Below are 19,800 nucleotides of genomic sequence, written 5' to 3'. Positions count from 1 at the left end.
CCACTACATCCCCACCCCTTCCATCAGAGAAAGTGCTCATAGCAATGGTCAAATACAACCACCATCACTGGATCAGTGGGGAGAGATGCGAGGAAAAGCCACAGCTTTTAAAATGTCATCTTCTGGGTGTCTGCTTACTCCTCAGTAATTGTGGCACCAAAACGGCCCCCGGGCTGCATCTGCCCTGAGAAGCGCCTCTGCACTGAGAAGATCCAGGGGCCAGTAGATGAGCCAAGCTCTCCTTTAGGCCTCTTTTAGCTCCTTGGTGAATTTTTCTCTAGACACATCCTTCCTTGCTACCAGGGTGGTAATGATACTTTTGAGGGAAGTAAGGTTGGGAGCTGAGCATAGGAGGAAAGAATAAAGGCTATAAACTTGCATTTTGCTTTTTTAGTTCCACGTGGTCCACCTCAACTCATCAGGAAGACAGTTTGGGATTTTTCAGCCGAAACTTCAGCAAATAATAGACCGTGCATTTTCCCAGCCCCGCCATCTCACTCACTTTCTCTCTCTCTCATGGACTTAATAAGGATAAAGGTGAACGGAGTAGCTTAACACAACTGGTTAAGATTTTTGGATGCTGGGTTAGATCTCTCTTTGACTTAAGTGACTTCTTGGCTAAAGATCAGGGGAGAGTTCCTTCTTTTTGCCAGAACAAGAAATAATGGGTACTTTTAAGTAAGACGGCAAAGGTTCAGAACTCCAAGTGTCAGAACCCTCAGTCAAAAAGCAGTTTCCAAGAAGTTCCCTAATTTCCTCCTTAAGGTAATAGTAAGTCATAATCAGCTATTAGCCATTTTGGTTTCTTAGCCTTCAGGCTAGTGCATTTTTTTTTTCTTGAACTGTTCTAAATAAGAGGATTCTGAAGACCTGCAACCCCTCTGGCTGCTACCTTGTAAGAGATAAACAAAAAGGTGTTTGTTCATGTTCAAACTGCAGGAAAATAACCCCTGAAGCCTACAAAAAAAGGGTTCCTGATTCCAGTGACTTTAAAACTGACATAAGGAGGAATAAAAGGAAAATTTCTGTTATGAAGAATCACTGTGTGTCAGAACTAAGGATAAGAATGAACAACTTCTGTGTTCCTAACATGTAACTTTAAAAGCTACTTATTGACTTTAAGGAAAAGCCTGGCCCATAAACATGTGTTATAATTTAGTATGTAACACTAGAAAACTCATGAAAGGAAAACATGGTACTAGTCAGTGCATTTGTTTAGTCCCACACAAAGTGGTTAGGATAGTGGGAAGTCTCCTCATTGTTCCCAGTAAAGGAGTACTGAGCACCAGCTAATCAGAGAAGCCAAGAAGGAATTGATGGATAACTGGCATTCTTGAACTTCAGAATTTGGGTACTTCCTTACTGCTGACATGGAGAAAGCTGAGAACACAGCCCATAGCTGACTGCAGTAATTTTTCTAGACATGACCCACACTAAGCATGACGTTTTACAGGATGAAATAGAAGAAATGTCAGCAGAGGCGATGCCCTCTAATCCCAGAATTCAAATTACTTTAGAATCCTCAAAGCACACAAACAAGGATGTATAACATATTCACAATGTGCCCCTTTATAAGCCATGTACTTGCACAATGAATCTAAGCCTTCAGAATAAGAACAAAAATAACCACACGTAGTTCTTACAAAAATAAATAATAATCATGAACAGGAGTTGCTCAGAAACTGGACTCATCTTGCTCCTTATTCAAATGGAAAATCCCCCTTTTCACAGATGGATTTGCCAAACCATCCAATTTAATGTCAGAAACATTGCTCTGTTTCTCCTGAACTGTTAAACTACTGTGTTCTAAACTCCTGTCACCAAGGTTTACCTGTACTCCATTTACTTGTATAAAATATATAAAGACATTATTTTTGATAAATGTCTAAATGTATTAATGCTTTTAACCCTTTTCTTAAGTACCATTGCCACCATAAGAGGTTTTCCATGAATTATCTAGTTTAGATAAAGTTTGGATAATATTCTGAATTTCTTTCCTCCTTTAATTTTAGAATGTTTTTGTCATTCTCAAATTCAAAGCTTCAAAATATTGAAGTTTTGGGATAAAGACATTTTAAGATATTTCTCCAAAATGTTTTGTTGATGAAACAGGTATCATTTACTGATTTATAAGAGTCCTGATCACAACTTCCTAAGGAAACAAAGTCCCAGAATTTTACAAGAGTTGTTGAATGGAAGTAAATCCAAGTTCAAAGAGACAAGAAGAAAGGAGTAATTTGTTATTCAGCATATACATATGATCTGCCACAGCAATTCTAAACCACTTTGTTCCGCCGGGTTTGTCTCAGTAAAGGGATAGATGCTGCTGTGAGAATCATCCTCTGAAAACAGAGGTGAAAGTAAGTCAACGAGTGAGAGCTGATACAAATTCAAGTCATTTTACAAAGGCTTTGCACACAAGACGAATTCTCACAAGTTGGCAAGCTTTTTCAGAGTCTAGCTTTCATGACTATTGTTTGAACAAGTTGTGTAGAATGCAGTCCACACTCTATGAGATAGCATTATTATTATCATTTTTTTTTTTACCAAGTTGGAACTATTTAGGATCACCAAGTAACAGGGTTCAAAAGTAAAACAGCTGAAAAATCCAACAGTCTGGTCTAACCTGGGATGCTCTGTCTCCTCACAGCCAACGCTCCATCAGGCGGCTTTGTCTGGCTGGCGGATTTAGTGTAGGGACTCTCATCTGCAAAGGTACAATGAAGGGTTTGGTTAATTTCCATCCAGTTTCTAATGTAGTGAAGATTCTTCAGTGGATTGCAATCCTTCTGCCAGAGAGAGGTGATATGATATTGTATAGTAGAAAGAGTTGGTAGACCTAGGTCCTGACCTTGACTTAGCTGTGGGACAAGGTCAAGTCTTTAAAAAGCTCTGAACATCAGTTTCCTCTCCTATGAAAGAGGGATCGACATTCTCATCCACCTCTTAGGATTGCCAGGATCAAGCTACAATGCACATGAAGGCAGAGAATGGTGAGAAGAATGAAAATATAGGACACAGGTTATTTGTCGGTCATCTATATTCATTGATAAATAAATATCAGTGAATATCAGTAACAGAAAGACAAAGAAGGGATAAAATAGCTCAATGGGCACTAAGAATAAACAGGTAGAAGAACAAAGGAAATGAAAAGAAACGTGATCGTTCAGATAAGGGGATGACAGAGTATTAGTACTGCAGGGGAATCAGGACACGCAGAGTAAGTGGGTTCCTCTTGGAAGTGTGAAGTGGTATTAGGTGCAAAATAAGGGACAGGGACAGAGTAAGACCAGAGAAGTTAAGTCAAGAACAGGGAAGGAAGGATGGTTTGGGGAAAGAAGACATATATTGCAATGAGCTAATTTGCCCTCTTTTAGTAAAAGATGGAAATAACTTGCAGAACCATAAAAAGAGCAACTGAAGAGACAGAAGGACTAAAGCCCAGTGTATCTGTGACAGTCAGGCAAGAAGCTGAATGAGCAAAACACTGGGTGACAAAATCATACAACTGACAGAGCCACATCAAGTTCTAAGTAAAGTGATTTTTAAAAAAAAAATCTAGGAAAGGATTTACTCTGGCTTGGAATACGGGAGTAATGACGTAGGATGGCAAATATTAGGGTTAAAAGAGTAAGGAAGCATTCTCTCTAGTTTTCCTGGGACATCTGTACAAAGTAAAAGAGGTGTCTGAGTGACAAGCTTAAACATTTTCAAGAATAGGAGGTATGAGCTTGAGTAGACTTAACGTAAAATAACTCAGCGAATCTGCTCAAGCCAGATGACCCCGAAGGTTACTCTGGCCACACTATCAGGTTGGTTTGTTGTCGCTGGTGTTGTAACAGGAAATCAGTAAAAGCATTAAAAAGCATATTATGCATAGCAAACCATGAAATACAGCAAAGATTGAATTCCGCAACAAAACTTCGTCATCCGAAAACATTAATTCTCCCAACTAAATGGTTTGTGTTGCAAAATTGAGGAACTCAATTCCTCTTTAGATGTACTTCTGGCTGAAATGATTCATGATGTCTTCATAAAACTAACAAGGGTTTTATAAGCAATGACAAAAAGGAAAGAGTAACACTGCTGTAAGCTGCAGTTAACTTAAAAAATGGAAGTCATGCTGTTTCATGTTTATATTCCTTTTGTCACACAATTCTTTATATTCTTCCAACCATAAAGTTAAACTACTGACTTTCAGATACCAATATAATCAACACCATCACTTCTGCTTAGGAAGCAGTATCCCAGGTCTTGGATTCTTCTCTCTGCAAATGCAATTTTGAGGATAATCACAAGCCACAAAACAAAATGCAAGCATTAGGCTATAAAAGTCTCATTTTGCCATGCCATTCCCACCTGAATATTTGAGCACTTTTCTCCCAGTGTTGATTTAATAACCAGGCAATATGCTTTATACAGCACCTACTAAAACAAACTCGCTCTAGGTTAAAATATGGATTCTTTACAAAACCAATTAAAAAATGTATTTCCTTTTAATATCTAAAACTTTGAAACTGTATTCACAGTACAGAGCACCGAGTCAGGAGATATAGCTCGTAACAACCAGTTTCAGGGACAACATATTGGATGCCTCAAGGCTTTTCTCAGTTTTCAATTTGTCTAGAGTCCAGCCAATTAAAGCCTTGGGTTGAATCCAGTGTTGGATTTTCTTAAAGGGCAATGAGAGATTTGACCAGGAGATGCTGGGGTGTTTTGCACTTAATGCTCTATTTTAAGGAGCCATTTCTTTAGAAATTTACCCAGTTTGCATTACAGAAAGAGTCAACCCTGGTAAAACTGTTTTCTCATTTATATTTGAAGACAATTTCCTTGACTTAGAGCTGAGAGAGTCTAGTTATGCACATCCTTAAAAGGTTGAAACTGAATTATAGATGGCCACCTGGCCAGCCTCTGCATATCCACTCCCCAGCCCCCAATGTCACTCCCAGGATTGAATGTCCTTACTGAGCATAGGCGAGAGTAAACAATTATCTAGAAGCCAAAATTTGTATTGGTCAAAGGAGCAGATTGAAATAAGTTCGATATTATCTAAGAATAGCTTGCCGAGGTCAATCAGGGTGAAAGAGGTAATTCCTACTGGAAGGGAGGCAGAATCTTGGCAACCTCCATCATGTTGGAGAGTGTGGCAACAGAGCAGCATGGCACCTTTTAACATTTGTTTTTAAAGAAACGTTTCCTAAGACTGTCTCTTTCATTTAAACCCCCAGGAAGCATCCTGGGACTTTTATAAACACCTCCCTATCAGAGAATGGACATTGACTCTCTTGATGTGATTTACTTAAGGTCAATTTTTTTGGTGTGTATATATATACACACACACACACACACATACATATACATATATATATTTTATTGAAGTATAGTCAGTTTACAATGTTGCACAAAGTCAACTCTTGATTCAAACTTTGAAAACACAAATGGAGGGAAGACACTGAATGACTCAGTGGCTGACGGCTCCATAGTGGGATATTAAAGGACAAGACTGTCTGGGGTACATTTTTAATCCAGGTGCAGAAAGCCATGGAGAACTATGGAATCTCTGTGGTGTTTTCTCACGTGTCCATTAATGGACATTTGTAGATATATCACAAGAATGTCATGATTATAAAGGATGATCTAAACACCTCTTTCATTTTAGAGTCAAGACTTGAGCCCAGAGAGATAAATTTACAGAAGAATATGCATCTAGAGTGAGTCTAGATTGAATCTCTTTTATTCCTGTGCTCTTTTCTCCTTATGTTATTTCCTCTTGGACAACCAGGTTTGCTATCAGCTGCACATTTCGGTATCACACAGGCAAGTGACCGGGCACACCACTCCAGTAAACACCTGGCATCATGTAAGTCAATTACTTTGGAGAAGCTTATGAAAATGAGCAATACTAGTCAATTCTTTCTGGGTGACTATAAATCTCACCTCCCTGTCCTACACACAGGTATTTGCCTAAAATAAGGAAATTTAAATTGTACTATAGAACCAATTTATACTTTTAAGTTCACTTTTTTGAAGACAAAAATTCAAAATAAATGCCAATACGCTTTACCATTCTTCAGTAAAGGCCTCAAAAGTTTCAGTGAATTATAAGATCTATGTTAATGCTTCTCCTTTGTTTTATCAGGGAGACATTAACCAGACTGTCAAGTTCCATCTAATTACAGAAGTGAATTAAAAAATGTCAAATTACAAAGAAAGGAATCAACCCGTAGATAATATCTCTAGAACAGTGCCCGACATTCATGAAATACTTGCTGATAGATGAATGAGCTGTGTTCAACCTTTCAAACTGGAGCATTTATTGTAAATAAGCCACCAAAAGAAAGTCAAACATTTGTTAGGAGTTATCCTCCCTCCTCTCGCTGATTTTCTTTTTCTACGTTTACAGCCTATTCTTTTCAAAGCCACATCACCACCCAACAGCTATTAAGAACTGACTTACTATATGTTAAAAATCTGACTCTTTATAAAAATATTAAAATATATTTCCCTTAATTTGTATTCAGATGACAGACAGAAAGGTTTATTGAACAACCTTTAAAATAATGTCTTTAAACAAAAGAATTCTGAACTTCATACCAGATTCCCAGCCTTGACTTTGATGGTGGGTCATATTAACCAGGGATCCTTACCGAAAGTCACTACAGGGGCAAAGGAGGCATTTAGCTAGTAAGCCGCTGCCCACTGAAGTGAATGCTGCAAGTAATCATTAAGGGCATCTCAGGGTATCAGAGATGTCAGCCTTTTAAAATGACATCTTAGCAACCAGATAATCACTGTCACACTTGATGGCTGCCCACTGCCACAGAGCCTGCACAGTGGTCATAACAAAAAAGAGTATGGGTCCCCTTTATGGTGACACGCCACGAGGCTAGGGGAAATGCCCTCCTTGAATGGAGAATCCACACTGACAGGCACAGAAAGGGCTTAGTCAAGCATATACTTGAAACAGAAGTGGAACAATGGGGGGGCCATCTGTCCCTCTCATTCCCCATAATTTGGCCAGTCTCCTTATGTGCCAAACACAGGAGGGGCCAACACAGATCATTTGTTTTGATTACATATTCCAAGTAAAGCTGGTGTTTACAAACTTGGAAAGCAAACAGCAGGCACCTAACAGGCAAAGCTTCATTCTGCATCACAACCCAAGCCCATGAAGGAGCTGGGAGACTCCTATTCTGAGGAACGGACTCACGTCCACTCACGTTCTTGTAACCTTGAATGAGTGCCTGGTATCAAATAGCATCCCTGTGTAATCAGGCTGATCCTTGTCTCTCCACCTCTGCTTCTCCCATTCCCAGGATCTGGGCTTCCCAGAGGAACCAGATATGACTATGGTTTCAAGAATCTCTAGCTGTGTTCAGGGCTTTGTTGGAAAAAAAATTTAATTTCCTTTGGCTGAGACTAATCAGCCTATGCTAAACAATTCCGAGCAACTAATTATGCACAATTGAGGCACCTGCTAAGCCAGCAGATCCCTCAACTTCTTGATTAGGGAAAAAAAGGCATTTTGTGCAATTAAACATTACAATCATTTCCTAGCAGCAGGAGACAGCCAGTTCATGCCACAACGTTCATGCACATCATTACAAAAGCGTAAAAAAAAAATCTATTTTTCACGAGTGAACAAAATGAAACCCATTGTAAAAGAAATAATCTGTCCCTTGAATTCAATTACATTCTACAAATTTTAGTGCCTACTACGCACAAACTAAGACTCAAAGTGGATACAAGATAGGGAGACTTTAAGTGGAATGGTGACTGAGGAATCCTTATTACTTCCTAGTTTAAGACTGGAGCATGTGCTTCATTAGCTGAGGGGGAAAATGAGCATGGGCTGGAGATCCTGCTGGAGGTGGGGCCCGGGAGGAGAAAGCGAGCTCCACTGCAATGAATTTATGCAGAATTCTGCAAGCAGAAAAGTCAAGAAATAGGTGATTTAAATTTTCAGCTAACCTGGAAGTTTGTGTGGTGTGGGAACATAATCTCTCTAGGTGCTGTGAACATTTTATCCCAGCCCAGCAAGAATGTATTGCAGGTTGGCTGTTTCCCTCTGACATTAGACTTCCAGTTCAGCTGGCTGCCTTGGTGGTTTGAAGGCACACTCTAAAATTTAAGCAAGATTTCCTGAAGGATAGCTGTCAAAGGGTTTTGACGATAGAACTTCCTTATGTTTTTCTCTACTTATTAAAACAATGTATAACTACCAGCACAGGGCCCTGCAGTTGTAATTTAAAGAAATGCGAACTCCGTGATACGGCCAAATATTCCTCTGCAATCCAAAAGCGTTCTTAATTCCTGATTAAAGTAACCCTGTTTTTCTAGGGCCAAACGAGAAGTCCACCCTTAGTCTTTGCTAGAGTCCAAGGCTTCTGGGTCCTACATAGGTTTCAGCTCTAATGCTTTGGCATGTTGAGGCAATGACCTGGAGAACTGCTTACAACTGATCATTAAGAATGAATTAATTTCAACTCCTTTCCTAACGGGATACAGTGGTCCACACTGCTAGGTTTAAACCAGAAGGGAGCCTCCTGACAGCAGCGTGCTGCCCCATTACAGTCTCTTTCCTTTTAAGAGATGATTTTCCCCTCTTCACCCTTCTCCATTCCCCCCTCTCTTTTGCTATTTGTTTTGTATCTGCACAGCATCTTTGTCTATCCTTGACTCTGCAGGTTGCCTTACAGTTTTCTAATGCAGACGTCAGTGCACTTTATATTCTTTAAGGGGACCAGGTCTTCTGCTTTGGAACATTAAAAAAAAAAATCACCCAAAAGGAGCACAACCTCACTTTAAAAACAAATGTACGGTGGTTTCTTCACAATGACATGACAGAATGTCCTCTAAACTTCTATTACTCACAATCACATCACCATGCCAGGGATTAAATATTACAGCTACGAAGAATGCCAAGCACACAGTCCATATTGCTGTAAGGCTGTCTCATAAGACCATCTTTCTCCCTCCCTGTTGGATTATCTAAAGCCTTGCTGCTCAAAATGAGGCCCACAGACGAGCAGCATGGACATTATCGGGGAGATTGTCAGAAATGGAGACCCTCAGGCCCCACTCCAGACCTGTGCAATCAGAGTCTACATTTAACAAAATCTCCAGGCGATCTGTATGCACATCAAAGCTTGGAAAAGACCTGCTCGAATGAATTTGACCAACAGCAACAGCACAGGTAGTGAGCACTCATCTGTCCTGACTGTCATCTGATTGTGTCGGTGGCAGCCCACAAAGGAGCTGTCTACAATACTATCCCTGGACCTCAAACACTAATAATTATCAAATTGCTTATGGAATGAATTCCTCAAATGGAAATAAAACTGTTGCAATGTTATGATTTTGAAGTGAATTCCATCTTCTCTGGATCCTTTAAACCCTTTAACCATCCTAAAGTGGCTGATTTATGGGCAGGTAACTGGATCCATTTAAGTTCAGATTACCTGGAGAAGCTGCCTGATTGTAATAATAATCTGTTAGTCAACTTACACTTTAAATATGGAAACGAATATATGTATGTATATGCATGACTGCGACATTGTGCTGTACACCAGAAATACTGTAACTGACTGTACCGCAACCCCCCCCAAAACCCCAACCCCCACCCTCACAAATTTACACTTTAAAATGGAGAGAGAAAATAGCATTGAGTTACTACCCTCTAGGTACTAAAGAACAACTGAAGATGAAAACTTATGTCCTGACTCACAGTAGGGACACGGGGGAAGAATCTTCCATCGTTCTATATCCCCTTGCACTTGTTGCAGACACAAAGTCACTTCCTTGCTCCTGCAAAGTTCTCTGGGAACCAGGAAAGCTCTTCAGCACAGAATCTGATTTGTGATCTTCACTTGTGGATGAATCAGATTGCCCTGGCCCCCAAGCATCTGCTCAACCTTGTGGAAGTGGTCTGTGGTAACTGTGCTGGAGCAGGATGCCTGCAGGCCCTTCAGAAGAGTAATATCTTGAGCCAGGTTAATTTGTAAATCCTCTCTGAAATTAATGAGCATGAAATTACACATTCTTTGCCTCTGGCATTCCTACGGCTCATGTGTCTGGATCACAAATGATAACTCCCAGGTTTTTTCCTAGGATCGTTTCCGGCAAGGACAGACAAGCAAGAGTCACAGCAGTCACAGACCAGCCTCTTCGCCAAAGAATCAAAATTTCTACAGGGCGGACTCTATGCCATAAAACTCACTTTCATTATCATATCAGACCTCAGTTTAAAACTTTAAAATCTTAAATCCAGGAGAGCATCTACATTTTCCATTTGTAGGGAGGCCTATCTGCCTTAAATCTTTGGTTTGACCATCAGATTATGCCAGCTGACATTACATTCTCCATACCTGAACACTATGAAACAGGCAGGATGCGTTCAATAATAATGCCAGGATAATTATCTGGTAAAAAATATGAACTACTTCAGGGTAGTGAGTATTGGCTATTTAAAACTACAGTTAATTCTTATTTTTGAAGTGCGCTATGTGCATTCATGTGGGTATAAACAGACCAAACTGTATCTGAGTATTCTTGGTGCATCTTAAGAATCAATTATTTTATGTAATAGCAACTACACCTGGATGGTAGGATCAATAGACATAAATAAGATATTTGAAAAAATTCAGGTTCCCCCAGTTTTTTGACCAATGAATAATAGAAAATTAAGAAGTTACTTTGATACATATTGATCACAACTTTGACAAAGTAAACTTCGTCAAAAAAAATTTAACACAGTACATAGATTTTCTTGAGATAAGTCACGAAAAAAATGTTAAAAATGTCTTCATTGAAAAGATTGAGACCTTTTTTTTTTTAAAAAAAAACATTCCAGTAACAATGGTCACAGCTTCAAAGCTGGATCATTTAAATAAGTATATCTCTTGATTACTTGAATCACTTCTTTTTTTGTCCCCTGTCTGGGACCTTTTTTACATTTCTAATGTAAACAGAGAAAAAGATAGAGCTTTTTGTAAAATCAAGGTGCTCCAGGAAACCTTCTTTTACATGATACTGCAAATGTACTTTCCACATTTAGAAAATTTCAGTATGGTAGTTTCTAGAATGGGGTCAAGATTGATGGAAAAATAAGAGGAAGCGAAACGCAATCAGGATGACTTTATTCTAAGAGGTCTAAATCTTGTGCCAGTGTGTGAATGAATGCTGGGTGTCATTACAAAAAAAGCATGATTCATATGGATATCTGTGGAGTGGAGCATTCCTGTCTAGGTTTGACAATCACGAAAATAGCCTTTAAAGCTCTCACCTGCTGCTTTGACAATCAGTGACGTGATGAAATTTTGCAACTAAGGCTACTTTCCAACCTGGTTCAGTGGCTCAGTATTTCTCCTTCTTTTCTTTCCTTTTTTTCCCCTGTTAACCAAGTGTAGTATAAACTGAAACAAATGTCAACTGCTGGCAAATTAGTAAATAAATAAATGATCAGACAGTCGCTACTGCTGACAAATTTCTAATGAAACTGGAAAAAAATATTACCACCTCTGTCCAGACTCAGTTTCCAATAGATAAGCTAGAAATCTGTCTCTGTTCCTAGCACCCTGGAGTAATAGAAAAGGCAAAATGAACAGTACACATTTACAACCTTGAGTAATATTCTGGAGGTGGGAGCACAGACTATTCTCCCCAGGGTCATCGATCTGACTGCAAAACAAGGACCATACCTGTGTCCAGACCCACTGGGTGACTGCCAACTCCCTCCTTCACGGCTGAAGTGTGCAGTGGCCTTAGAGACAATACTCCAAAGAATGTTTCCAATACGCTGAGCGAAAGCAACGCTTTTTCTGGAAGTCTACGTTTCATAATCAAAACACTGAAACAAGAGGTGAGACTTTGTAGTAATGGAGAAAACGGATTAAGCCAGAAGTTATCAGAGCACAAAGTAGATTGAAGGAAAAGAAGACTCAGGTTGAAGCCCTAGGTTGTAAGTAAGAGATACAAGTTACAGGAAGGAAAAAAAGCACACGAAAGTCAACTAGAAGACTTTTTTATGTTAATAACATTATACAGAATGATAGCTAATACCTATTGAGCACTGCGTAACAGCATGTGTCTCAGTCCTTTATAGTGTGAACGAAAATACTCCAATGTGAGTGAAAATACTGCAAACATATCAGTAAACAAAGAATGCTGAAACCAAGTCCTCAGCGGCTGCCACCACCCCGCAGTGGGGACAGGCCTGCAGCCCAGCCTCTGCAGCCACTCACAGTGGTGCACCCTGAGCGGACTCAGAATAAGAAAGGACAGGATACTGGCCCTAGATAGCAAGGTGCTTGTCAAAGGAATGAATTCAATAAGCCCAAATATTTGCTTCCTCCCATACACACAAAAGCACTAAATTCTTTAACTTGAGATGCCTGATTCTCTTTAGATAACAAGTAATCTTTTATTGTTCCAACTACCTGGTCTTTGTTGTAAAGCTCCTATATATCCTGGCTCCTCCCCTACTTCTTTGGAGCAGTCCCTCAGAGCCATCCGAGAGGCTGTCATCCCGGCTCGAGTCCTCCCGCCAAATAAAACATAACTCTTAACTTTTAGGCTGCGCGTTTATTTCAGTCGACAATAGGTATAAAATCTTTTTTTCTTCTCAACAACTCAAATATTTAAAATTGCAAAAAAAAAAAAAAAAAACCCATGAATTCATTTTACAAAAGGAGTCCTGGGTTTAAGGAAGAATTGGCCATTGTTGATGCTAAATAGTAGATTCCATGGCGAATTTTAAATCTCACTACTATTACACCGAAGCTGAGAGCAGTGTGTGTGTACCACGTGCCTAGCACTGTGCTCAGTACTTCATATACACTATCAATACTCACAACGATGTAATTGTACAGGTACAATTACACTTCTTAAAATATAAGGATACAGAGGCTTACAGAGATGAAACAATGTGCCTAAATGTTCCCAGGAAGCAAAGTGCGGATATAAAGCTTTAAGTTACATGCTCTTTGCACTGTGATATAGTACTAACCCAAATTTGATTCACATACTTTTGTATAACTGTGTGTGTGAGCGTGTGTGTGTGTATAAAGAGAGATACATCTTCATATAGCAGTCACTACTGGATGTGTTCCGGGTGACTATGTATCACTGATACAGGCTAAGGACTTGGGGCTGCATGTGAATATTTCCTAAAATTTCAGTTAAGAAAATATCATCTCTCCAAGTTTTCAGATCTTACTTCCTCGTCATGAATTCGTGGTTTAATTTATGATATAGGATTCAAGTTTTTTCCCTGGCATGTAAACACATCACTGGAAACAATGCCTTTTAGCCAAGCAGCTCCAAGCACTTTAGGAGATGAAATCTGGCTGAATTTATCTAACTCCTCCTCTATGCCCACTGTTCTCACTGAGAAAGCATTTATGAACTGGTTCCTACAAATGGTTTATCATCTTAAAATGAATAAATAACGGGACCCTCTCTTTTCTCCTTTAGTATTCAAGATAACATGTTCAGAGCCTACTGCTTACAGTATTTCAAATCTTTCATTAGTGTTCATGCAGCTACAGTAAGGTAAATCTTGCACCAGGTGACAGGGAGCAATGCAGTGAAGAAATGGTCATATAGCTCGGGTGACTGGCAAAGGAGATGACTGAATCTGTCTTTCCTCTCCCCTGGCTCTCCCAGCCCACCTCCACAGCCAGGCTCCAGAGCAGACAGATGCAGACTCTTTGCTAGACTTAAGAATTTCACAGAGAGCTTTTGGAAACCAAGTGATTAACACCCATTAGCCATCTCTTTCGGCCCTGGCTCATTTCAGGACTTATCTCTGAGCTCCCTTTTTGATAGTTTTTAGTTTTGAAAATTCCCAGATTTAAGCCCAATTTCTAAGTATGAGCCAGTGTTGTTACATACCATTTTACAATCAACACCTTTTGGCGCCCAGGGTAGGGGTGAGAATCACATTTGGACACCTTGGGAATAACGTATTTCATACGTATGCCTTGAGTTGTCACATATTTTGCTTTATTAATTCATTGCTAGGTCAAGCAATAGCAGATGACTGTTTATCAAACAGATGACACATTTTTAATGCATGATTAAAGCAGGATTTATTGTGGCTATCAGAAGCCAGGGAATCTGTGATTTTCCTTATTAAAGCTGCACTTTGGATACTCTCTGGTTTTACAGTGAGAGATGGTGATTATACACACAAAACCTTACCAGGGTGTTAGACCAGAAATAATTTTTGTATGGAAAACACAAAGCCCATTTTTAAGACCCTAGGATTTTACTATAATGCAGCTTTCATAGTTTATACTGCACTGACACTTCCTAGCTGTGTGACCTTGTCAAGTCACTTTTCCCTGAGCTTCAGTTTTCTCACCTATAAAATGGAAATGGTACCTTCTTGATAGAATTGCTGTGAGGATTGAATAAAATAGTGTAAAGAAAGCACCGGGACTGGATGAGTTCAAGAGGAAGTGGTTGCATCCCTTTATCTGGTGAGTCGGGGAGCTCAGTGAGAGACCAGACTTAACAGGGATCCCACGGCAATAAATATATGCTCGCACGACAGCACTCACCACCCTACCTTGTCAACATCAGCCTGCTCATCTCTACAGTGTGAACTCCTTTGAGCGGGAATTTACTTCTGTAGTCACAGATATTATAACCCCCATTTTTACAGATGAGAAAACGGAATCTAAGGGAAGTTAAAAATCTGTCTAAGGGTAAACAGCTAATAAGTGGCAGAGATATGATTCAAACCCAGGTCTACCTGACAGCAAAGACCATTCTTTCCCCAATATTGCACACTATCTCAATAAAGAGACCGCATGACATACAGTTCTTAGCGGAGAGGAAAGTCTGTTGTCTGACCACTGCAACCCAATCTGAGAGCTGCCCAAACCTATCCTTCCACTTTCTATCAAAGTAAAGACACAGACACTCAACACATGTCTCTTTCAATGCTATGGGCTACCATTTGCTGAGTTTTCAGTTGGAGAAATTCATTGATATTAAATGGTCTATTATGACTCAATTTATCAGTGGCAAAATAAAAATTAAAACCCAGGCACCTAGATTTCATAGTCCGAAGATTATCAAATTATCTTCATTGGCTTCTGAGACAAATTATTCAGACACACAATTTCCTAATGAATTACTTGCTTGTCTAACTCTCCTTAGGTTATGTCTACTTCATCAACTTCACTACTTTTCCCCATAAATCTTGCCTGCACAAAGATTCAGCTTTTATAGTTAATTAGGACAAACAAGGAAAATGCAATTCAACTCCACAAAATGTGAATGTTTAATTCTGAACTGATTTTGTAGCATTATACTCAGTAGGACTCTTCCAATTTTCCAATTAACGAGTTACTGACATTTACAAACATCTAGAATAAAAGAAACCTTTCCTTCCATCGCTGTTTGTCAGTTTCATTACTGAATTTTGGGTCTGCTTTGGGATACTTCAATCATGAAAGTAATCATATAAAGCTGTGTTGGATTCTATTAGCAATAATACCTTAGAGGAGGTTCGTTTATGATAAGTGAAACTTTCTCTGACTCACTTTCATTTGCCATGCAATTTGCCTCAAGGTATTTTAAAATCACATTGTCAAAGCTTTAGCAGGGTGATCCTAAGCATTTAATTCTGAGCTATAGTATATAGTATATTTTGAAACAGAGATTTTTTTATGAAGTCCAATATTGACATGCAAATCACTCAGCATTTTTCAGTGTCAGCACTGTTTAAATTTTCTAGATCAGGGTACATCAGTGCTGTATGAGAAAGACACAAACGTATACACATATGCATATACATACATACATACATACATATATACATGTATTTCATAGATGTAGTCATCCATACATACGTATCTATTTACGATCACCACTAGGAATAAGTACACACATGAACAGGAGATCTAAAAGGACCCCTCAACCCCAAGACATCCGCCCTTTCCTTTTCTGCAGGGCTAACTACAATGGGAGAAAGTTGGAGACCACCATCTTTATCCCAGTGACTTCTTATTTAGCCTGGCAATAGAATGATAAGGAGCTTAGAACTAAGGGCAGGACCCAAGATGAAAAAGCTTTTATAATATTCCAAAAGCTTCAACTTGTAGAAAAGATATGCAAAAGTGTGCTTTAATGTATATAATTCATAGACTTTGGAATTCTACATTTAGGATGGCCGCGTGATATCAAAGATGCTTTCGGAGAAACTGTAATTTCACTTGGAGACAGCCTACAAATCTGTAATGAAGGTACATAGCTTGTAGAAGAACAGAAGAGCTACAAGAGAAATTAGAGTATCTCAGAGGTCCACAGTGAGTAATTCAAGCACTGCATGGCAGACATTATAGAAGTGGGCATGGCTACCACCTGACATGTACTATCCACACCTCCACTTAAAGAAGTAGCTTAGAAAGGTTATGCATGTGTGTGCAGATCTATCGAACAATTTGGTACTGATTTCAAGTGTAGTCTGCCTTCACGTTTCTCCACCGAACAACTGTAGCCTTTCCTGGCTTCCGTTTGCCTCAAGACAAGCTTAATAAAACATCTGATACTTACTGTGATAGGAAGAGCAAACAACACATAATGGCTATTCCGGGTACCATAAAGCTCAGATATTTGCTTCTTTGACAATTAGGGATGTATTGCAAGCGTTTGTGCATTATCTGAAAAATGTCACATTTATGTAAACAGACATAATAAAACTGAAATATGTAGGCACTGCTGGTGCTACTCCTTGTCGGCATCTTCCCCCTAGGAAACAATGTCAAGGAATACTTTTTAAATTCCAATTATTTGAGATTTTAGCTAAAAATCTATTAGGTCAAAAAATTCTTTGTTAAACCAAGTAGAAAACTTTGCCCCCTTTGTTAAATATCTACAAACATAATTGAAAAAAAAAAAAGATGTAAAACTAGTTGGAGAAATACCAGAAAGCCTCAGGCAACCTGCATAATTAAACCATCTTCTTTCCCATTTCCTTTATCTTGTCTTCTTTTGACCCCAGAATTTCCTTCTTGCTTTGCATATTTCTGTGTAATTGAGATGAAGTATAAAGCAAAGGCTGAACTGTCATCCTACGAGCCCTCAGAATCATCTCAGCTGTTCTGTGAGTAACATCTACCAAACTTAAGGGCTGGATGCACATTCACTAAATGACCCCTTCTCATCTAGACTGTGAATCACACGGGCCTTTTACAAATTTTATAAATATAAAGGAGGCATACATTTACCACGTTTGTTTTTTTTCTGTCATCAGCAAAGATAAGTCAATTGGAAACAGGTGAGACAGGCAATTCTCTACTTTTCCTCTAAAGCTTTTCTTTTTAAATTTTATGGCAACAGGGTGTATGTGTGTACTGTTTTATATTGCACGCATGGAATGTCTAATGTTTCTTGGCTAATACGATGGCAAATAACTCGAACTGGAGAATGGGGGTTCTTTTTTGAGAGTGAACATGGTAATGTGGAAAGCACACAGCCTTTATGCTCCTAAAACACATAACTTGGATTCTCCATTTACTTTGGGCAAGTTACATAAATTTCCCATCTCTTAAATGTGGATAACAATATCTGTTTTTCAAACTTAGGAGAATTAACTGGGAGAGTACATGTGAAGACCTTGGTTTATAAGTAATACCAGCTTCTCACGCCACTTTGGCTTGGTGTGATTTCACGGACCTCTTGGGCATTTGATATCTGTTAACTGATCATATTTGGTAGAAATAAAAATTGTACAAATGGAGATTTTTGAAAGCCTAGAATTTTTTTCAGGTATTTTTATTTTTTTTTATGAGGGAAAAATAGAACCCAACAACAGAAAACAAAATCACTGCTGTTCACACATAACTGAATTAATTAGAGATGAGTTCTGAGAGAGATAAAAATGGCTCCTTAAAAGCTTAAAAAATCTGAAAAATACACACAAAACATATTAAGTATAAAACATATCGTTAAAACATTATATGGTAAATCCTCCAAGAGGCATAACTTAGTCCCCTAAACCAGACACATCAGGTAGGCAAATGCCAATTCTTTCATGGTACTAGGATGTCATCTATTAAATTACCACTTCTGTAGTGCTCTGATGGTCTCAGAACTAATGCTCCTTGTAAAGGTTTAAGTTAGAATGAAGGAGATGATTTGCTCATCTCATCCTTCATGCATAATTATCAGTAACTGCACAAATCTGGTTTGTATTTGTTCCATTAAGTACCTACAATGACATTGTTTTGTATACAGCCTAACCGTAAGATGCACCCTCTGTCTACACATAGGAAGTTTCCTACGTGTTACAATTTAGGTTCAGAATTTTAATAAAATGAGAAACAATCCAAAAACAAGGCATCCCCAGCTTTTAAATAATGACCACGCACTAGACTCCTTACTTTACATGATACGTGATGACAAAGGACAAGCTGAAATCCTCATCCAGTTTGGCAACGACTATGAAAAAAAGAACTTTTAAATTTCTTCCTATAAAATTTTATTTTAAAAAGTGAAACATGGCAAAAAGCGAGTATTCTTGGGTATTAGAAATCATCTATCTCCCAGCCAGGAAAAGAGGTCTGCTGGAAGGCTGCCCAGGGCACACTGATTTGTTCTTTTTCCTGAATCACTATTAAGGGGCAATTACTTTTCATTGGAATTAGGTTTATTCTGTGCAAGTATTAAAAAAAAAAAAAAAGGCTTCTATACACCAGAAACTAAGACAGCACTGTACATCAATTATACTTCAATAATAATAATAATAAAACCCCCCAAGGCTTCTGCATCTTGGAGTTTAAAAGCATAGAAATAGCATACACTCAAAATGCAGGATGGGTGGCACCCAATTCTAGTCAGAAGGTTCTCTAGAAATCATGTCTTAAGACATCTTATTACCACGAATATTATTTTAAAAATATTCCCTGATCTCTTGATTCTTGACATTTTGGCAGCATTACTGGTGTCCATGTCTCTGTCCTGTTGGCTTTGCTGATACCAGATAGTCCTGGCTTCCCCTGCACCTCACTGACCGCACCTTCTCAGCCTCTGTTGGCGCTTCCCTCTCTTCCTCCTTTCCCTCTTTCAGATCTGTAAATATGAATCTCCTTTCCTTATCTACACCCCTCTCTTCTTGTCTCATCCATTTCTGGAATGTTAATGACTCCCATGCTTATATCTGCAGCCATGACCTCCCCCTGGGCTCCAGACTCAGAATATATAACTGTCTACCTGGCATCTGTGCTTGAATATCAAAAAGGCATTTTAATCTTAACATGTCCAAAAGAGTACGATTGCTCTCCTCCCAACCGAACCCCATGGCATCCCCATTCAACCAGTTACTCAGGCCAAAAACCTCTGAGTCATCTTGGATTCTCTCTTGCCATTACATTCTACCTTGAATCCCTAAGCAAATTCTGCTGGCTCTCCATTAGACTATTTCCTCAATGCATTTCCTTCTCGCTACCTCCACTGCCGCCACTCTGGTGGTGGTTGAAGCCACCATCACTTCTCTGCATTATTAAAACAGATCCTGAAACTTGTCCACCTACTGCCCACATAAGTGCCAGAATTATCTTTTAACACCCACCACCCCAATCACATTATTCTTTGGCTTAAAGTTATCCAGAGGCTTCCCATTAAGAGAACTATCCAGACACCTGACCATGGTATCAGGTGTAATCTACCCTCTACCCATCCTTCCCACCTCGCCTATCTTGTATATTTTTCCTCTCCATTCACTACACTTCAACCACATGGGCATTCCCTTCCTCCTGCTCCTCGACCATGTAAAGGTCATTCTCA

At 39.1% G+C, this 19,800-nt stretch overlaps 1 protein-coding gene across 8 annotated transcripts in view; it reads right to left on the bottom strand.

Moving 5' to 3' along the window:
* GRIP1 (glutamate receptor interacting protein 1) overlaps positions 1–19,800 on the bottom strand; it is a 612,763-nt gene that overhangs the window by 178,158 nt on the left and 414,805 nt on the right. For 7 of the 8 annotated variants that reach the window (XM_031462799.2, XM_064491717.1, XM_064491718.1 and 4 more), the window contains exon 2: positions 2,627–2,707. The exons of the other annotated variant lie outside the window; for it this stretch is intronic. In XM_031462799.2, the coding sequence (XP_031318659.1) occupies positions 2,627–2,707 (81 nt within the window). The remainder of the gene's footprint in view (positions 1–2,626; positions 2,708–19,800) is intronic. 8 annotated transcript variants of the gene reach the window in all.

This window comes from Camelus dromedarius, chromosome 11 (genome assembly GCF_036321535.1).
Source record: "Camelus dromedarius isolate mCamDro1 chromosome 11, mCamDro1.pat, whole genome shotgun sequence".
NCBI classification, from domain to species: domain Eukaryota; kingdom Metazoa; phylum Chordata; class Mammalia; order Artiodactyla; family Camelidae; genus Camelus; species Camelus dromedarius.
The sequence above is the reverse complement of the archived record's forward strand: the minus strand, read 5'-3'. Positions and strand labels throughout refer to the sequence as shown.